General features: G+C 38.5%; 1 protein-coding gene across 1 annotated transcript in view; it reads right to left on the minus strand.

Annotated features, from left to right (window-relative positions):
- The window catches only part of ATIC (5-aminoimidazole-4-carboxamide ribonucleotide formyltransferase/IMP cyclohydrolase), a 32,099-nt gene extending 13,295 nt beyond the window's left edge, over positions 1-18,804 (minus strand). Inside the window, exons 1-10 of the mRNA XM_068544515.1 lie at positions 18,686-18,804; positions 18,254-18,380; positions 17,023-17,099; positions 16,315-16,381; positions 12,896-12,984; positions 12,146-12,297; positions 11,657-11,813; positions 2,489-2,614; positions 1,525-1,632; positions 610-695 (exon numbers count right to left, since the gene is read on the minus strand). Coding sequence (XP_068400616.1) covers positions 610-695; positions 1,525-1,632; positions 2,489-2,614; positions 11,657-11,813; positions 12,146-12,297; positions 12,896-12,984; positions 16,315-16,381; positions 17,023-17,099; positions 18,254-18,380; positions 18,686-18,704 — 1,008 coding nt within the window. The 5' untranslated portion in view covers positions 18,705-18,804. The remainder of the gene's footprint in view (positions 1-609; positions 696-1,524; positions 1,633-2,488; positions 2,615-11,656; positions 11,814-12,145; positions 12,298-12,895; positions 12,985-16,314; positions 16,382-17,022; positions 17,100-18,253; positions 18,381-18,685) is intronic.
- Between the last annotated feature and the right edge of the window lie 671 nt (positions 18,805-19,475).

Here is a 19,475-nt window from a genome sequence, read left to right on the forward strand (position 1 = left end):
AGAAAAGCGGTCAGAGGAAATCAGATTTAACACATTATAAAGATACGAAAGTCATAGCTCACACCCCAAAGCCTCGTGCTGTAACCTGTAACGCAGCATGCCAGCTCCACGGCAGCTGGGGAAGGTAGGGGTGATGGTAAGGATCCCTAAAGCAACTAAATATTGTCAAGTCACAGGCCCTGTTAGCCTTAACTGCTAACTGTTTATTTCCCTCCGAGGCACCTAAGCTCCTTCATTCTTCTTCTCTATCTCCCCAGCCCCACCCCCACCTTTTCGGAATGCCTGTTTGGTACTCAATTGATGGGGGTTAGTTTTTTAGAGTAGTTTATAATCCCCCCCACTATACAGTCTCCTTCATTACAGACCTAATGAAAGTTTACAGCCAGGTTCATTACTACATCACCATCCAAGATAGCATCCTCTATTCTTCAGAAACAGTAACTCTGGCATTAAGACAATGACTACTAGAAAATTTTAAAGAATTAAATATATAAAAGTTGATCACATTAGCCAAATACAAATATTATAGGTTATGGTTTCAATAAACACCATGAACAAATTAAGCTCTACTTAGTTATGCATGGGACAAGATACAGAATGTCCACTAACCTCTCTAGAGATAATTTTGGCAGTAGGGACATCACAAATATCAGATAATGCAACAAAATCACCAAAGGAAGACATCCTATCAGCCCCTGTAAATAAAAATTAAAATGTAGTATTTATCACAGATTATCCATCCTTATACAGAAAAAGGTAATGTTCAACAAACCCCAATGTGATCATACAAAATCTAACTTGACTAAGATTTAAACAATAGATTAATAAGTCATTTAACTGAAATAATCAATAAGAAATATTCTTTCATTTTACCTCCTAGAGCAACATTCAGCAAACTTTTTCTGTAAAGGGCCTGATAGTAAATATTTTTTAAGCTTTGCGGCCACGTGATCCCTGTTCCAACTCCAAGATTGTGGTTAGCAATCGGCCACCGACAATACTATGTGGCCCTATTCCAACCAGACTACATTTACAAAGCTAGGTGGTGGGCTGGATTTAGCCAATGAGCCAGTTTGCTAACCCCTGTTGTAGAAGGTAAACCATGAGAAAGTGTCTCAATAATCTCCCATTAATTTTACAATAATATTCACAGGTTATTAAGCTCATGAATTAGATACTTGTGAATTATATAAAATATAACTTTAACCAAATTCAGTGTACTTAAATAATCATACAATTTAAATTTAGCAATACAAATGCATTCAATAGCCTAATCTGAAACTTCACGCACCAAATTCCAATTGTGCTTCCCTTTATTACATTAAATACTAAAACTAACACACACTTTTATAAACAAATTTATTCCAAGGCTCTCATAGAGTCATTCTGAAGTATTAAGAGAAACAAATTAAGATAATTTGACATCCTATAACAAAACAAAGGATATTACTACTTTAAGATAAAATATTGCTTTTCCTCTCAAAAAAAAAAGAACAACAGAAAAAGCGCTATTATTCTTCTGACCTCTTGCTCTTGCATATGCAGTGGATATGGGTGTGAGGGTTTTGTACATATCATAGACCATGCAGACTTTGGCTTCATCTTCACTGAGTGGAACTCCAACAGCAGCACCTGGTATAGAAAACCATAAATAAACCAAAAATCTCAAGTTACTACTTATCAATTCCTAAATCAGGACATTTTTCTAAACATCTAGTCTAAAACATCTAGTCTATATAGCATAATTTCTAGTGCTTGGGTCAAATTAAACAAAAACCTGTTTGGCCAGATAATTAAATGCTAAAAATATAACTGCAGGGGAGGGTGAGGCGGGGGGAATCTCTTCTCCAGCCTCTGAAAACAGAGCCACTGTCTTGAGTCTGCCAGCACCAGGCGTGTGTATGAAGCTACTTTACTTCATTACTGATTCTCTGTCCTGCTTGATATCACACACCATTTATTTCCCTGCCACTCCCGTTGTTTTAATATCCAAAAACTATCTGAGAACTAATTATGTGTTGAATTGTCAGTAGGTGATATAAATAACTAAGCTGTAAAGCTGACTTAAACACAGAAGAAAAAAGGTCTCTCATACAATGGCCATAAAAAGTTAAAGTGCCAAAAGAACAACTTCTTTATGTCTACTCAGTTAAATTTGCAACCATGTGGAAAAATGTTTAGTTTAGTCATACTGCATTAAGCAATATCACTTTTATTTTCTAAAACATGTTTCCACTACAAATAAAACTATTATCTGACGTTCCTGTCTCATAATAGCGTTACACATTATATATATGTAAAAGATATGTGCGCATGGTATTGTTATCAGATTTTATCCAGTTACTACATTGATATTATTATTAACAAAAGTGGTTTCGGACTTCACAGAATGTCTATATTCGCTTTTGAGTGTTGTCAAACTTCCAAAAAATTTTTTAAAAAGTGTATTTTGAACAGTTCCAGAGAATCCCAGAGTGCAGTGCTTTACCTGCCGGGCTGACATGTTTGAAAGAGGCAGCGGCTGGAATGCCTAAAGCTTCTTTGAGTTCCTTCACCAGCTGCCAGGCATTCAAAGCGTCACACAAGTTTATAAATCCAGGGGCTCCATTCAAAACTACATATAAAAATGTAAATACACATTAACAAGCCAGGTCAATAAGATCAGATATGTGTACATAGAAAAATTTTAAAAACACGTATATAAAGATTGCACAAATATGTTTCAAATAAAGTATAACGAAGAAGCAAACAGATATACACGAACATACAAGAACTTGGTGAGACTGAATAAAGCACCTGAGTCTGAGCCCATCTTAACAAACACACACACACCACAGAGGTGCAGGAACACACACGTGTGCACACACCACTGGTGGACCAAAGCCAGCCAATCCACAAATAAATCAACAGAGAATTCAGGAACAGGAAAAAAGTATGACTAGACTAGTGATCATCAGGGATCCACTTCAGTACAGAAATAAGATCAAACAACTGTGGCAACTTTACTGTACAATTTATAGTATAAAATTTAAATTGTAAGTCATGTCAGTTTAAGAAATAATGTTACAAACTAAAGCAGGGGTTTAGTGGGTGGGAGAGATGGAGGGAAAAACGTGTGTTGGGTTTCTCTTCTTTTATACCAGACTCGGTAGACTCAGTCTAAAGTTGAAATGCAGTTAAAAAGGAGACCACAACTTTTTCACTGCCTATTTTCTTAACAGTGGCAGGATTTTTAAAAGCCAAAATCTTGTGAATAAACATTTATAAGAAGTTCAGCGCACACACAAAACTAGTGGGCCACTAATTAAAAACAACTTTATAATTTCATTTCCTTTGTGTTATCTTGGATAGCAGATACTTTTAAAAGCAAAACCTTACCAAACATCTACTGAGTGCCTACTACAATGTTAGGCACTGTTCTAAGAACTTGGGATATTATCAGTGAATAAAACAGTCCCTCCCAAATTACTGTCATTGACAACCCTCTTAGATAGCCTCATCCAACAGAGGGAAGACAGCAGAAGCAAGAAGAACTACACTTCTGCAGCCTGTGGAACAAAAACCACATTCACAGAAAGATAGACAAAATGAAAAGTCAGAGGACTTTGTACCAGATGAAGGAACAAGATAAAACCCCAGAAAAACAACTAAATGAAGTGGAGATAGGCAACCTTCCAGAAAAAGAATTCAGAATAATGATCGTGAAGATGATCCAGGACCTTGGAAAAAGAATGGAGGCAAAGATCGAGAAGATGCAAGAAATGCTTAACAAAGACCTAGAAGAATTAAGGAACAAACAAACACAGACGAACAATAAGATAACTGAAATTAAAAATACACTAGAGGGCTTCCCTGGTGGCGCAGTGGTTGAGAATCTGCCTGCCAATGCAGGGGACACGGGTTCGAGCCCTGGTCTGGGAAGATCCCACATGCCCCGGAGCGACTAGGCCTGTGAGCCACAATTGCTGAGCCTGCGCGTCTGGAGCCTGTGCTCCGCAGCAAGAGAGGCCGCGATAGTGAGAGGCCCACGCACCGTGATGAAGAGTGGCCCCCACTTGCTGCAACAAGAGAAAGCCCTCGCACAGAAACGAAGACCCAACACATCCATAAATAAATAAATAAATAAATAAAACTCAATCCCATTTCTTCCCTCCCTCCCTCCCTCCTTTAAAAAAAAAAAAATACACTAGAAGGAATCAACAGCAGAATAACTGAGGCAGAAAAACGGATAAGTGACCTGGAAGACCGAATGGTGGAATTCACTATCGCGGAATAAAGAAAAAAGAATGAAAAGAAATGAAGACACCCTAAGAGACCTCTGGGACAACATTAAACGCAACAACATTCGCATTATAGGGGTCCCAGAAGGAGAAGAGAGACAAAAAGGACCCGAGACAATATCTGAAGAGATGATAGTCGAAAACTTCCCTAACGTGGGAAAGGCAATAGCCACCCAAGTCCAGGAAGCGCAGAGAGTCCCAGGCAGGATAAACCCAAGGAGAAACATGCCGAGACACACAGTAATCAAATTGACAAAAATTAAAGACAAAGAAAAATTATTCAAAGCAACAAGGGAAAAAAGACAAATAACATACAAGGGAATTCCCATAAGGTTAACAGCTGATTTCTCAGCAGAAACTCTACAAGCCAGAAGGCAGTGGCACGATAGATTTAAAGTGATGAAACGAGGGGCTTCCCTGGTGGCTCAGTGGTTGAGAGTCTGCCTGCCAATGCAGCAGACACGGGTTCGAGCCCTAGTCTCGGAAGATCCCACACGCCGCGGAGCAACTAGGCCCGTGAGCCACAATTACTGACCCTGCGCGTCTGGAGCCTGTGCTCCTCAACAAGAGAGGCTGCAATAGTGAGGGGCCCGCACACCTTAATGAAGAGTGGCCCTCGCTCGCCGCAACTAGAGAAAGCCCTCGCGCAGAAACGAAGACCCAACACAGCCAAAAATAAAATAAATAAATAAAGAAGCTTTCATTAAAAAAAAAAAAAGTGATGAAAGGAAAGAACCTACAACCAAGATTACTCTACCCAGCAAGGATCTCATTCAGATTCGATGGAGAAATCAAAAGCTTCACAGACAAGCAAAAGCTAAGAGAATTCAGCACCACCAAACCAGCTCTACAACAAGTGCTAAACGAAATTCTCTAAGCGGGAAACACAAGAGAAGAAAAGGACCTACAAAAACAAACCCAAAACAATTAAGACAATGGTAATAGGAACATACATATCGATAATTACCTTAAACGAGAATGGATTAAATGCTCCAAACAAAAGACACAGACTGGCTGAATGGATACAAAAACAAGACCCACATATATGCTATCTACAATAGACCCACTTCAGACCTAGGGACACATACAGACTGAAAGTGAGGGGATGGAAAAAGATATTCCATGCAAATGGAAATCAAAAGAAAGCTGGAGTAGCAATTCTCATATCAGACAAAATAGACTTTAAAATAGAGACTATTACAAGAGACAAAGAAGGACACTACATAATGATCAAGGGATCAATCCAAGAAGAAGATATAACAATTGTAAATATTTATGCATCCAACATAGGAGCACCTCAATACATAAGGCAAATGCTAACAGCCATAAAAGGGGAAATCAAAGTAACACAATAATAGTAGGGGACTTTAACACCCACTTTCACCAACAGACAGATCATCCAAAATGAAAATAAATAAGGAAATGCAAGCTTTAAATGACACATTAAACAAGATGGACTTAACTGATGTTTACAGGACATTCCATCCAAAAACAACAGAATACACTTTCTTCTCAAGTGCACACAGAACATTCTCCAGGATATATCACATCTTGGGTCACAAATCAAGCCTCAGTAAATTTAAGAAAATTGAAATCATATCAAGCACCTTTTCTGACCATAACGCTATGAGATTAGAAATCAATTACAGGGGAAAAAACGTAAAAAACACAAACACATGGAGGCTAAACAATACATTACTAAATAGCCAAGAGATCACTGAAGAAATCAAAGAGGAAATAAAGAAATACGTAGAGAAAAATTACAACGAAAACACGACAATCCAAAACCTATGGGATGCAGCAAAAGCAGTTCTAAGAGGGAAGTTTACAGCAATAAAAGCCTACTTCAAGAAACAAGAAAAATCTCAAATAAACAATCTAACCTTACACCTAAAGGAACCAGAGAAAGAACAACAAAAACCCAAAGTTAGTAGAAGGAAAGAAATCATAAAGATCAGAGCAGAAATAAATGAAATACAAAGAAAGAAAACAAGAGCAAAGTTCAATAAAACTAAACGCTGGTTCTTTGAGAAGATAAACAAAATTGATAAACCATTAGCCAGACTCATCAAGAAAAAGAGGGAGAGGACTCAAATCAATAAAATTAGAAATGAAAAAGGAGAAGTTACAACAGACACCGCAGAAATACAAAGCATCCTAAGAGACTACCAGAAGCAACTCTATGCCAATAAAATGGACAACCTGGAAGAAATGGACAAAGTCTTAGAAAGGTATAACCTTCCAAGACTGAACCAGGAAGAAATAGAAAATATGAACGGACCCATCACAAGTAATAAAATTGAAACTGTGATTAAAAATCTTCCAACAAACAAAAGTCCAGGACCAGATGGCTTCACAGGTGAATTCTATCAAACATTTAGAGAAGAGCTAACACTCATCCTTCTCAAACTCTTCCAAAAATTGCAGAAGAAGGAACACTCCCAAACTCATTCTATGAGGCCACCATCACCCTGATACCAAAACCAGACAAAGATACTACAAAAAAAGAAAATTACAGACCAATATCACTGATGAATATAGATGCAAAACTCCTCAACAAAATACTAGCAAACAGAATCCAACAACACATTAAAAGGATCATACGCCATGATCAAGTGGGATTTATCCCAGGGATGCAAGGATTCTTCAACATACGTAAATCAATCAATGTGATACAGCATATTAACAAATTGAAGAATAAAAACCATATGATCATCTCAATAGATGCAGAAAAAGCTTTTGGCAAAATTCAACACCCATTTATGATTAAAAACTCTCCAAAAAGTGGGCATAGAGGGAACCTACCGCAATATAATAAAGGCCATATATGACAAACCCACAGCAAACATCATTCTCAATGGTGAAAAACTGAAAGCATTTCCTCTAAGATCAGGAACAAGACAAGGATGTCCACTCTCGCCACTGTTATTCAACATAGTTTTGGAGTCCTAGCCATGGCAATCAGAGAAGAAAAAGAAATATAAGGAATACAAATTGGAAAAGAAGAAGTAAAACAGTCACTGTTTGCAGATAACATGATACTATATATAGAGAATCCTAAAGATTCCACCAGAAAACTACTAGAGCTAATTAATGAATGTGGTAAAGTTGCAGGATATAAAATTAATGCACAGAAATCTCTTGCATTCCTATACACTAATGATGAAAAATCTGAAAGAGAAATTAAGGAAACACTCCTATTTACCATTGCAACAAAAAGAATAAAATACCTAGGAATAAACCTACCTAGGGAGACAAAAGACCTGTATGCAGAAAACTATGAGACACTGATGAAAGAAATTAAAGATGATACAAACAGATGGAGAGATATACCATGTTCTTGGATTAGAAGAATCAATATTGTGAAAATGACTATACTACCCAAAGCAATCTACAGATTCAATACAATCCCTATCATATTACCAATGGCATTTTTTACGGAACTAAAACAAAAAATCTAAAAATTTGTATGGAGACATAAAAGACCCCGATAGCCAAAGCAGTCTTGAGGGAAAAAAACAGAGCTGGAGGAATCAGACTCCCTGACTTCAGACTATACTATAAAGCTACAATAATCAAGACAATATGGTACTGGCACACAAACAGAAACATAGATCAATGGAACAAGATAGAAAGCATAGAGATAAACCCACGCACCTATGGTCAACTAATCTATGACAAAGGAGGCAAGGATATACAATGGAGAAAAGACAGTCTCTTCAATAAGTGGTGCTGGGAAAACTGGACAGCTACATGTAAAAGAATGAAATTAGAACACTCCCTAACACCATACACAAAAATAAACTCAAAATGGATTAGAGACCTAAATGAAGACTGGACACTATAAAACTCTTAGAGGAAAACACAGGAAGAACACTCTTTGACATAAATCACAGCAAGATCGTTTTTGGTCCACCTCCTAGAGTAATGGAAATAAAAACAAAAATAAACAAATGGGACCTAATGAAACTTAAAGGCTTTTGCACAGCCAAGGAAATGACAAACATGCCGAAAAGACAACCCTCAGAATGGGAGAAAATATTTGCAAACAAATCAACAGACAAAGGATTAATCTCCAAAATATATAAACAGCACATGCAGCTCAATATTAGAAAAACAAACAACCCAATCCAAAACTGGGCAGAAGACCTAAACAGACATTTCTCCAAAGAAGACATATAGATGGCCAAGAAGCACATGAAAAGCTGCTCAACATCACTAATTATTAGAGAAATGCAAATTAAGACTACAATGAGGTATCACCTCACACCAGTTAGAATGGGCATCATCAGAAAATCTGCAAACAACAAATGCTGGAGAGGGTGTGGAGAAAAGAGAACCCTCTTGCACTGTTGGTGGGAATGTAAACTGATACAGCCACTATGGAGAACAGTATGGCGGTTCCTTAAAAAGCTAAAAACAGAATTACCATATGACCCAGTAATCCCACTACTGGGCATATACCTAGAGAAAACCATAATTCAAAAAGACACATGCACCCCGATGTTTATTGCAGCACTATTTACAATAGTCAGGTCATGGAAGCAACCTAAATGCCCATCGACAGATGAATGGATAAAGAAGATGTGGTACATATATACAATGGAATATTACTCAGCCATAAAAAGGAATGAAATTGGGTCATTTGTAGAGACGTGGATGGATCTAGAGACTGTCATACAGAATGAAGTAAGTCAGAAAGAGAAAAACAAATATTGTATATTAACGCATTATGTAGAACCTAGAAAAATGGTACAGATGAACTGGTTTTCAGGACAGAAATAGACACAGATGTAGAGAACAAACGTATGGACACCAAGAGGGAAAAGTGAGCTGGGGGGGATGAATTGGGAGACTGGGATTGACATATATACACTAATATGTATAAAATGGATAACTAATAAGAACCTACTGTATAAAAAAATAAAATTAAATTTAAAGAAAATTCAAACATTAATCTGTTTCTCTATACTTCTTCCAAACAATAAAATGCTCTTTGAATTTAAAAAAAAAACCAAAAAAACCAAATTACTGTCATCATGGAGCTTATGGGTGGAGTTAGAAAGGAAACAAAATGCGCAATAGAATTATACAATAGAAAATATTAGGTATTTACCCAAATGAGTTGAAAACTTGTGCCTACACGAAAACACGTACACAAGTGTTTATAACAGCTTTATTCATAAACTGCCAAACAGCATCCTTACATTCTTGATGTCTTCAAAAGGTGAATGGATAAACTGTGGTTTATCACACACAAGGAAATATTATTCAGCAATAAGAGGTAATAAGCTACCACACAAGGAAATATTACTCAGTAATAAGAGGTAATAAGCTACCAAAAGACACAGGAGGAAACTTAAATGCATATTGCTAAGTTAAAGAAGTCAGTCTGAAAAAGCTATATACTATATGTTTCCAACTATATGATACTGGAACACAGCAAAAGTATAGAGACAGTGAAAAGATCAGTGGTTGCTAGGGGTTAGAGGGGTGGAAGGGGAGGACTTTTTAGGGTGGTAAAACTATTATGTAGGAAAATATCATGGTGAATACATTATACGTTTGCCCAAAGCCGTAGAATGTACAACATATTCTGAATCTAAACTATGGATCTTAGTTAATAATAATGAACCAATATTGGTTCATTAATTGTAACAAATGTACCACACTAATGCAAAGTTTTTAACAGGGGAAACTGGGGGAAGGGGGACATATGAGAATTCTTTGTACTTCTGGGAAATTTTTCTGTAAATCTAAAACTGCTCTTTTTAGGGGACTTCCTTGGTGGTCCAGTGGTTAAGCCTCTGCACTTCCACTGCAGGGGCATGGGTTAGATCCCTGGTTGGAGAACCAAGATCCCACATGCCGTGCAGTGGGGCCAAAAAAAAAAAAAAAATTAATTAAAAAAAAACCAAACAAACCTGCTCTTTTTAATAAAACTAGTTGGAAATAAAGTTCCCTCAAGCAAAAAAAAAAAAAAAAAAATTACTGTTCTCATGGAGCTTATGTGAGAGGCATAGAAGAAACAAAATAGGCAATAAACAGTAAACAACAAAAGTAAAATATCCTATAGGACATACAACATGCAAAAATTAAATGAGACATCTTTTATAAAACTCCCCCATCTCCTTTTTTTTATAGTTTAGACTAATTGTGGTAAGTAGGAGAAAACCTGGCTTCCGAAACATTTCAGTTAGTTAGAATAACCCCTTCAAATTATCAAATTTCCAAAGACACTAACAACTCTTTAGACACAAGTGCTATAGAGAAATGTTTAAAGTTGTTTAATCTATTAAACAGTTGAAACAAAACAGAACTCTTCTCGTTTCCAATCACAAGAAAACCAGTCATTAATATCACTCTCACGCACAAACACACACACACACACACACACACACACACACACACACAACTCTAGGGCTGAGTATACGGGCTTGGGCAGTATTAGAAAAGTTTCAAAATATATCTGAGGCAAAGTAGTAATAGCCCTTACCAACTGTCAAGAGCAAAGAAGAGAGTATTTTAAATGCTCCTTAAACTTCCTGCACTGCTTCTCTCTCCTCCCCTCTCTCCGCTGGTAACAGGGAGCAAACAGCACCAATCTACCAATGTGCGCTCTGAGCTTGCCTTCTCAGTGCCTGAAGGAAGCTGCTCGTGCTCTCACCCAGGGCAGCCCCCCACCAACTTCAACCCTCCGAAGTCTTCACACCTACAACTCTCTCCTCTGCCCGCTGGACCCACTCTTCCCTTCTACCAGGGAGTAGGACGTGCTTGCTCATTAGATAGTCCACCTTAACAACAAAACAGAACCAAAAACTGTAAAACCCCTCTCATAACTCTACAAGTCCTTAAGCCCTGACTAATTTCTCTGTTCAAAGAATTATCTTTATCATTCTTCTTTCCTAACCTTACATTCCTATTTTGGTCCATTTTAACTGGGCTTCCAGATCCATCATTCCAAGGAAACTGTGTGTTTGTAACATTCCCAAATCAAATAGCCACTGCTCTCAGCAGCATTCCAACTGGTTGAAACTCTATAGGTTCTCCTCTGATGGTTCTCCACTGCCACGTCAAGGTTTGGTCCTGACCGTCTTCTCCAAAATTCAGCCATCCCATCCTGTCTACATCTTGAAAACCATCTACACACCAGACATTCAAATCTGTATCTTCAACTTGACTCCTCTCCAGAACCCTGGATTATCTCAATATTTTTTGTTCACAAGTCCCACTGACAGCTCAAACTTCAGGCAACTATAAGAGGTACTATGTAATTTACTTTATCTTCTAAAAAGTGAATCACATCTGATACAATAGAGACAAAGACACACACATCCAGACACGGCAAACGGTGCCACGTAACGCTCAGCTTTTACCTGTGATTGGGAGCTTGGGCTTCAGGGTATACAACTGGGCAGGAGTTTGATGAGGGTTCATTCCATACCTCAAGGGCATCTGAGATATTCCTTTACTATATTCTTTCCTGAAGTAATCTGAAATTGCTTCATCATATTGTGCCGTATGAGTGAAAGCCTAGAATAAGAGTTAAGATTTGTGAAAATACCCGCAGTATTTCTGAAAGTGAGGTAAAAATGGTTATAAGTAGTATATGTCAAACTACAACCCACAGCCCACACACATGCCTGTGCAGGAAAGACACCAAATAATAATAAATAGCACAAAGAATTATTCCCCTTCCATTTCTCTTTCAATCTTTTGACAGACTACCTCTCTGACAGTTGGTCTCTGCATTTATAACAAAAGGATAGCAGCTCCAAGCAGAACCCTGGAGGGTGATGTAGTCTGGTGAGAACTGAGTACTGTTAGTTTTGCAAACACTGCACTAGATAAAAGCGTGTCCGCACCTTCAAGGCTAACTGGCGTCTTGTCTCCAAAGACGTGTCTTTGCTGTCGGAGCCCTGCATCTCTGAGGACACAGCCGCATAGTCCTCTGGTTCACACACTACTGTCACTCGAGTGTGGTTTTTGGCTGCCGCTCTCAGCAGGGTTACTCCCCCTTTGAAGAACAAAAGACGATTTGCATTTTTGTATCAGTTTCACCTCTTTCAAATCAAGTCACTGTACGCATACTTACTTCTACTATAATTCTTGCCTTAAAAATAAGAGAAAAGGGCTTCCCTGGTGGCGCAATGGTTGAGAATCTGCCTGCCAATGCAGGGGACACAGGTTCGAGCCCTGGTCTGGGAAGATCCCACATGCCGCGGAGCAACTAGACCCATGAGCCACAACTACTGAGCCTGCGCGACTGGAGCCTGTGCTCTGCAACAAGAGAGGCCGCGATAGTGAGAGGCCCACGCAGTGCGATGAAGAGTGGCCCCCGCTTGCCACAACTAGACAAAGCCCTCGCACAGAAATGAAGACCCAACACAGCCAAAAATAAATAAATAAATTAAAAAAAAAAAAAAAGAGAAAAATAAGCCAGATGAATCTCTACACAGAGAAAGAGCTCAGAAAATACAGATGAATCAGTCATCCCATCTGGGGGCAGCGACTATTTGCTAGGCCCTTAACAGGGAACATCCAAGAGTCATCTTGTTTACAGTGTAAAGAAGTGTCTCCTCCAGCAGTCTTCAAATATGGTTTTTCTGACTTACCAATATCAATTTGCTCAACAGCCACTTCAACAGTTACAGCCGGAGAAGCCACCGTCTTTGCAAAGGGATACAGATTACAAACGACAACTCTAAAAACAAAGAGGAATTCAGCTGTCACTAAAAACTCAAACTTCCGTGGTTTACACACCTCAGTCAGTAGCTGTTAACATGACCAAACCCCTTAAGACCTAAAATATCAACTGTGAGCCTGACGTTTTAAAGTTCTAAAGTTACTTTGAAACGTCAGGACCGCCCACATTTGCAAGAGCATAGGTATACAGAAGGGGCTGTAGTCAGCAAATGCTCTCAATACACATTATTCCCTCCAAATCATATTGCAATGTTGCTGCTTGGGTAACCTTAGCTACCCACTGTCCTATCAAGCCATCAAAATTTAAAAACAAAATTTTAACTGAAATAAAATACAAGGCTACCGATAATATCCTCAATTTGGAATGTGATCGCCATTATCTACGACATTGGATTTTACACTCTATTTCCAGTGGATTGTGTAAAATGATGAAAAATGATAGGTCATTCTAAAGGGGAAAGATTTGTTTTGTCTTCAGAAAGGTCATACACAATAATGGTAAAAGGACAAAAGAGTAATTTAAAGGACAGACCTGATCTAAAATTCACCACCAGTGAAACAGAGATCCACCCCTAGGGCTGCAATGTGAGGAGATATGTGGGCTGGTTCCCCAGTGAAATAAGCACAACTGGTAAAAACTAACAAAAAAAGAAAAACAGAAGGGGGGGTGGTGGGCAACACTTCCCAATGCCTGATACTAAAACCAGACAAAATGTCGCAAAAAAAAAACCCATAACAGTATCTTATGAATACGGACCAAAAAGTTCTTAACATACTACCAAATTGAATCCAGTAAAATATAAAAAGAAGTACACACCACAGCACAGTATGGTTTATCCCAGGACTGTAAGGTTGATTTAATATCTAAAAGTCAATTATTGTAATAGCTATGTCAATAAAATAAAGGACAAAAACCACCTGATTTTATCTCAGTAGATGCACGGAAAGCATCTGATAAAAACTGAACTCATTCATGATGGAAACATTCAAAAATTAAGAATAGAACTTGCTCAACACGATAAAGGATATTTAAAAAAAAACAACCCACAGCTAACATCATACTTCAAGGTGAAAGACTGAAAGCTCTCCCCTAAGATCAGGAACAAGACAAGGATGTCCACTCTCACCACTTCTACTCAACCCTGTACTGGAGGTTCTACCCTGGTCAATTAGCAAAGAAAATGAAACAAAAGGCACCAAGATTGGAAAAAAGTGATGCTATCTCTATTAGCAGGTGACATGATCTTGTATATAGAAAATCCTAAGGAATTCACACAGAAAAATCATTAGCACTAATCAGTAAATGAGTTCAGCAGGGCTGTAGGATATAATCAATTGAACTTATACACACTAGCGAGGAACAATCCAAAAGTAAAATTAAGAAAACAGTTCTACTTACAATAGCATCAAAAACAAAAACAAACAAATTTAAGAATAAATTTAACAAAAGAATATGACTTGTACCTTAAAAAGTACAAAACAACGTTGAAAGAAATTTTAAAAAATCTTTAGAAAGAGATCCCATGTTTATGGACTGGAAGACTTAATACTGTTAGGATGGCAATATTCCCCAAATTGATCTACAGATTCAAGATAATCCCTACAAAAATTCCAACGCCCCTTTTTGCAGAAATGGGCAAGCTGACCCTAAAATTCATATGGAAATGCAAGGGACCCTTGCAAATACCCAAAACAATCTTGAAAAAGAAGAACAAAGCTGGAAGACTCACACTTATCACTTTCACAATTTACCGCAAAGATAATGGCCTGGTGCTGGCATAAAGGAGGTATAGATCCAGTGTACCAAGATCATTCAATGGGGAAAGAATAGTCTCTCCCACAGATGATGCTGAGACAACTGGATAGCCACATACTAAATAAAGCTGGACCCCTACCTCACACCCATATAAAAAAAGTAGCTTAGAAGGAATCAAAGACCTAAGCATAAAAGCTAAAACTAAAGAACTCTTAAAAGAAAACATAGGCATAAATCTTCATTATTTTGAATTATGAAATGGTTTCTTAGAAATAACACCAAAGGCACAGGCAGCAAAATAAAAAATACAGGTAAGTTGGATATCACCAAAATTTAAAACTTTTATGATGGTCAAAGGATACCATTAAGAAAGTGAAAATAATCCACAGAATGGGATAAAATGAATTCTTACAACTCAATAATAAAAAATAAGTAACTCAATTAAAATGGGCATCTGAACAGACATTTCTCCAAAGGTATACAAATGGCTTGTGCTCATGAAAAGATGCTCAACCTCATTAGGAAATGCAAATCATAATCACAATGAGATACCACATCATAGGATGGTTAGAATCAAAAAAATCAGTAACAAATGTTGCTGAGTATGTAGAAGTGAGAACTTTTGTACACTGCCAGTGGGAATGTAAACTGATGAAGCACTTTGGAAAATAGTCTGGCACCTCCCCAAAAGTTTAAACAGTTGCCAGATGACCAAGAAATTCCATTCCCAGGTATATACCCAAGAGAAATGAAAACATATGTCCACATAAAAATTTGTACATGAATGTCCATAGCTGCATTATTCATAACATCCAATAGTGCAACCAATCCAAATATCCATCAACTGATGAACTGATAAATGGGAGTATATCCGTACAATAAATTACTCTTCAGCAATAAAAAAGTGAATTGATATATGCTATAACATGGATGAACCTTGAAAACATGCTAAGAAGCTAGTCACAGAGGACCACATATTATACAATTACACTGATATGCAATGTTCGTGTAAATCCATAGAGACAGAAGATAGACTGGTGGTTGCCTAGGTTGTTGGGGGAAATGAAGAATGAAAGTTAATGGGTAGAGTTTTTTGGGGGGAGGGTCAGGGTGGGAGGTGGGGTGATGAATATATTCTAACATTAACTGTGGTAATAATTGTACAACTCTAAATATACTAAATTACTAAACTACTGAATTATCTACTTTAAATTGGGGAATTGTATGGTACATGAATTAAGCTGAATAAAGCTGTTATACATATGTATTAAAAAGAAACAGTGAATATCATTATGCAAATAACTAAGTTACTTATATGTACGACAATTTAGATCACAACTTCCTAAAAAAGCAAAGGTTGTTTAAGCATAATTATGTATTTTAGTAATACAAATTTGGCAAAATCAAAATGTTTACCCACATACAACGTCACAAAGGTCCTCAATAAATGTTTATAGTAAGTGATCAGGAAACTAAACCTAATGCTAACCTTGATCTTTAAAAAGAGACACAAGATTTGGCTTCTTTGTCTTTGATCCCTAATGTATTAAAAGTTCAACTTTGGATTTTTACCTTATAAGACTGAAATCAAGTCTGGCCATGTCAGCACTATCTTCTGGGATATTACGAGCCAAGATGCCTAATTTAACAAAGTTAGAGTATTAGGTTCAAAAAACAAGTCAGAATAAGGTACTTCTTTCCAACATGATCCCATCAATCAAGTTAAAGCCCCTAGCATTGCCTAATTAAGAATACCAGACAGTACAAAACTCAGATTAGTGGGTATACTTAAAAATTGTTTGCATCAGTTCCTGATTCCCTTTTTCTTGAGCAACAAAACATAAAAGGAATTTTCATATAACTGTTGTCAGTTCCATCACTCCATATACTCCCATAAATAGTGAAGCATTTTGAAAGAACTCCTCTGAAAGTCAGTTACACTGTGATGCTTTATTCTAAGTTTGGAATCATCATAAAAGTTTTTTCACACTCTAAAATCTAAGTATTTTCATTAACTCCAGCAGGAAATATCACACTCTAACTTATTTATCAGGCCAGGACTAATAGCAAGCAGAGGAATCCATCAGGTAATAAAGCAAACCAGATTTTAAACAGGTTCTAATGTGTTATGAACTTTAGCAGCACATGTGACAAAACCAGTATAACCTCACAGATAATTTTTTTTGAGCTATGACCTGCCTTTTTCCTTATCCCTTTGTTTATTCTACAAAGTAACTGAAAACCACTGATTGTTTTAAATTGAAGGTATCAACCACTTACCAGCATGGACTGCAGGATGCAAGGTTTTCACACGCCCCCCTAACATTTCAGGAAATCCAGTTACCTCAGAGACATCTCTGAAAACAGATAAACAGAATATTGCTAGTGCTTCTGCTGAGTTGTCATTTTACATTTTACACCATTCCAAAGCATCTTCCAAGATTTTTTCAGAGCCTGGATTTTCAGAATTCAGAAAATGAATCATAAGCCATACTAATGAAATATTAAGAAATAAATTCAACTCACAAGTAATTTGGCAATATACAACAAAGTATCAATATTCTTATCTCAGAAACAGACTAAAGAGAAAGCAAGGATTTATTTTTATGATTAAACAAGCATAAAGACAGCAAAGTAAATGAGTGGGGCAATAAAGATTTTTAGTAAAGTGGTGTTGGTATTAGAATAACTGGTTAACACTATGCAAATACAAATGCCGAATCAAAAGTTTGAGCACTTTAATAAAAGTACCAAAATTAAGTATGTGAGGAATGCTTTCAAAACATTGAACAAAGGACTGATCTATGTAAATTTAAAAACTTTTTACTCAATACATGAAAAGAAAATGTAAGCTGGAAAAAGATAATCAGAAAACATGACAAAGGGACACATAAAAGACAGCATTTAAATATCGATCCATATCACCAAACTGACCTGAACCCTCTCTGCCAGAATTTACAGGCAAATTTTTAAAAACCCACAATATGTGAAAAACGCAAGAAGCAAGACCATCTATCTTCCGTGTGAGCTATGAAATAAAAAAATATGCTTATAAAAACACTGGAAGGAAACACATCAACATGTTGAACATGGTTACCAGAGATGCTAAGGGAAGAGAGACCGAATCTTAAGAGTTGAATTTTAATGATGTCAACAGTTTCACTAAAGAGCCAGTCAAAACAGATCATATGCATCCTGCAAATCACAACTTCCTTCTTGCCCAACAGACAGTCCACCTAAATTAATCTGTTGTGGCTGAGGAGGGCTCTGAAATGAGGACTCTGGGGGTCCCAACTCCTTACTCTGTAAATATGAACAGAAGTTACTAAATTTCTCTGGGCCTCATCTTCCTCTTCCACAAAGGTGGTTAAGTAGTTTACCAATCTCACAGCCTGGCTGGGAGGAGTAAATAACGTTATTTTACTCAGTGCTTGGAATACATTACTTTCTGGTCAACGTCATCACACTAGGTTCTGATTGGACTTAACTTAGAAAGCAAGTTGTGCCTTACCTGACTGCCAGACCAGCATCTCTGAGAGCTTTTGCAGTCCCTCCAGAAGCGATCAGATGCAAACCCACAGAAGCTAGGTTCCTGGCAAATTCCACAAGGCCGGTTTTGTCAGAGACACTAAATAAGGCTGAAACAGAAAACATTTCTCATCACTCGCTGTACATTATATTCCTCAAGGCCGGGGAGCGGGGGTTGTATATTGGGGGCAGTCGGGAATCTCAAGGCCCTCACTTCCCAGACCTTGACCCGGGGCCGGGTCTGCCGCCAGCGAACCGCACTACCGCGGGCCGGGGCCTAGCAGACCGCAGCGCCGCCTCCCACCCTGCCGGGCCCCCGCAGCTCCCGCCCGGCCGCCGCTATTGCCGTAGTTTAAGGTCGCCGCGCGGCACGGATGCCGATGGCGCGGCACCTCCAGGGCGCCAAGGGGCTCACCGAGCTGGCCGGGTGCCATGGCTGCAGGCGGCGAGACCCCAGGGAGCGCGGGACACAAAAGCGGAGACGCCACGTGCGGAGGGGAGGGGCGGTGCGGCCAGAATTTATGCCGGAAGGAAGCGGGGCGGACCCGGTGGGCACCTGATCCGTCACGTGACCCAACCCTCCCCCTGTTCAATTTCAGACGCGGAATTGGAGCCTCGGGGCTGTAAGGGAATGCGGGGTGGGGTGCGGTGCAGCTGGCTTCCTAAATCCAGAACTGGAAGGGATCACCGCCTACAGTCTCACACTCCGAGAGTTGATTTGTCCCTGCCCTCAAAATGTGGTCGCCCCAAGCCTCAGGAGCTAACTCCTGTTGCCCAGGGCAGCCTGTCCCGGAGGCTGATCAAAGTGTCAGAAGCCCTGACGGAGGAATCAAGAAAAACACAAGGAAAAGTTCTTAGAGCAGCAAAGCTAGAAAGCATCTTGGCAATCATCTGCCTTCCTCCCGTTTCCATATATTAAAAAAAGTAAAACGAAGGCCTAAAGATTAAGTGACTCCACAGTTCCCAGAGGCAAAATGAAGTGAAACTGACATTCATTTGAGTTTTGGATTCCACATTATACAATAGCCTGAAATCTGCTTATGAAAGGTGGTGTCTTCTGGCAAATCGGTAAATATTTAACTCAAGCCTGGATGAGAGGAATGATAATGGTTGGGGTGGGGGCGAGGGGAATGCCATTTTTTATTTTGGCTGCGCCTTGAGGCTTGAGGGATCTTAGTTCCCCAAAGGAGATTGAACTCGGCTTC

The sequence above is a fragment of the Eschrichtius robustus genome, chromosome 5, assembly GCF_028021215.1.
Source record: "Eschrichtius robustus isolate mEscRob2 chromosome 5, mEscRob2.pri, whole genome shotgun sequence".
In the NCBI taxonomy this organism is placed as follows: domain Eukaryota; kingdom Metazoa; phylum Chordata; class Mammalia; order Artiodactyla; family Eschrichtiidae; genus Eschrichtius; species Eschrichtius robustus.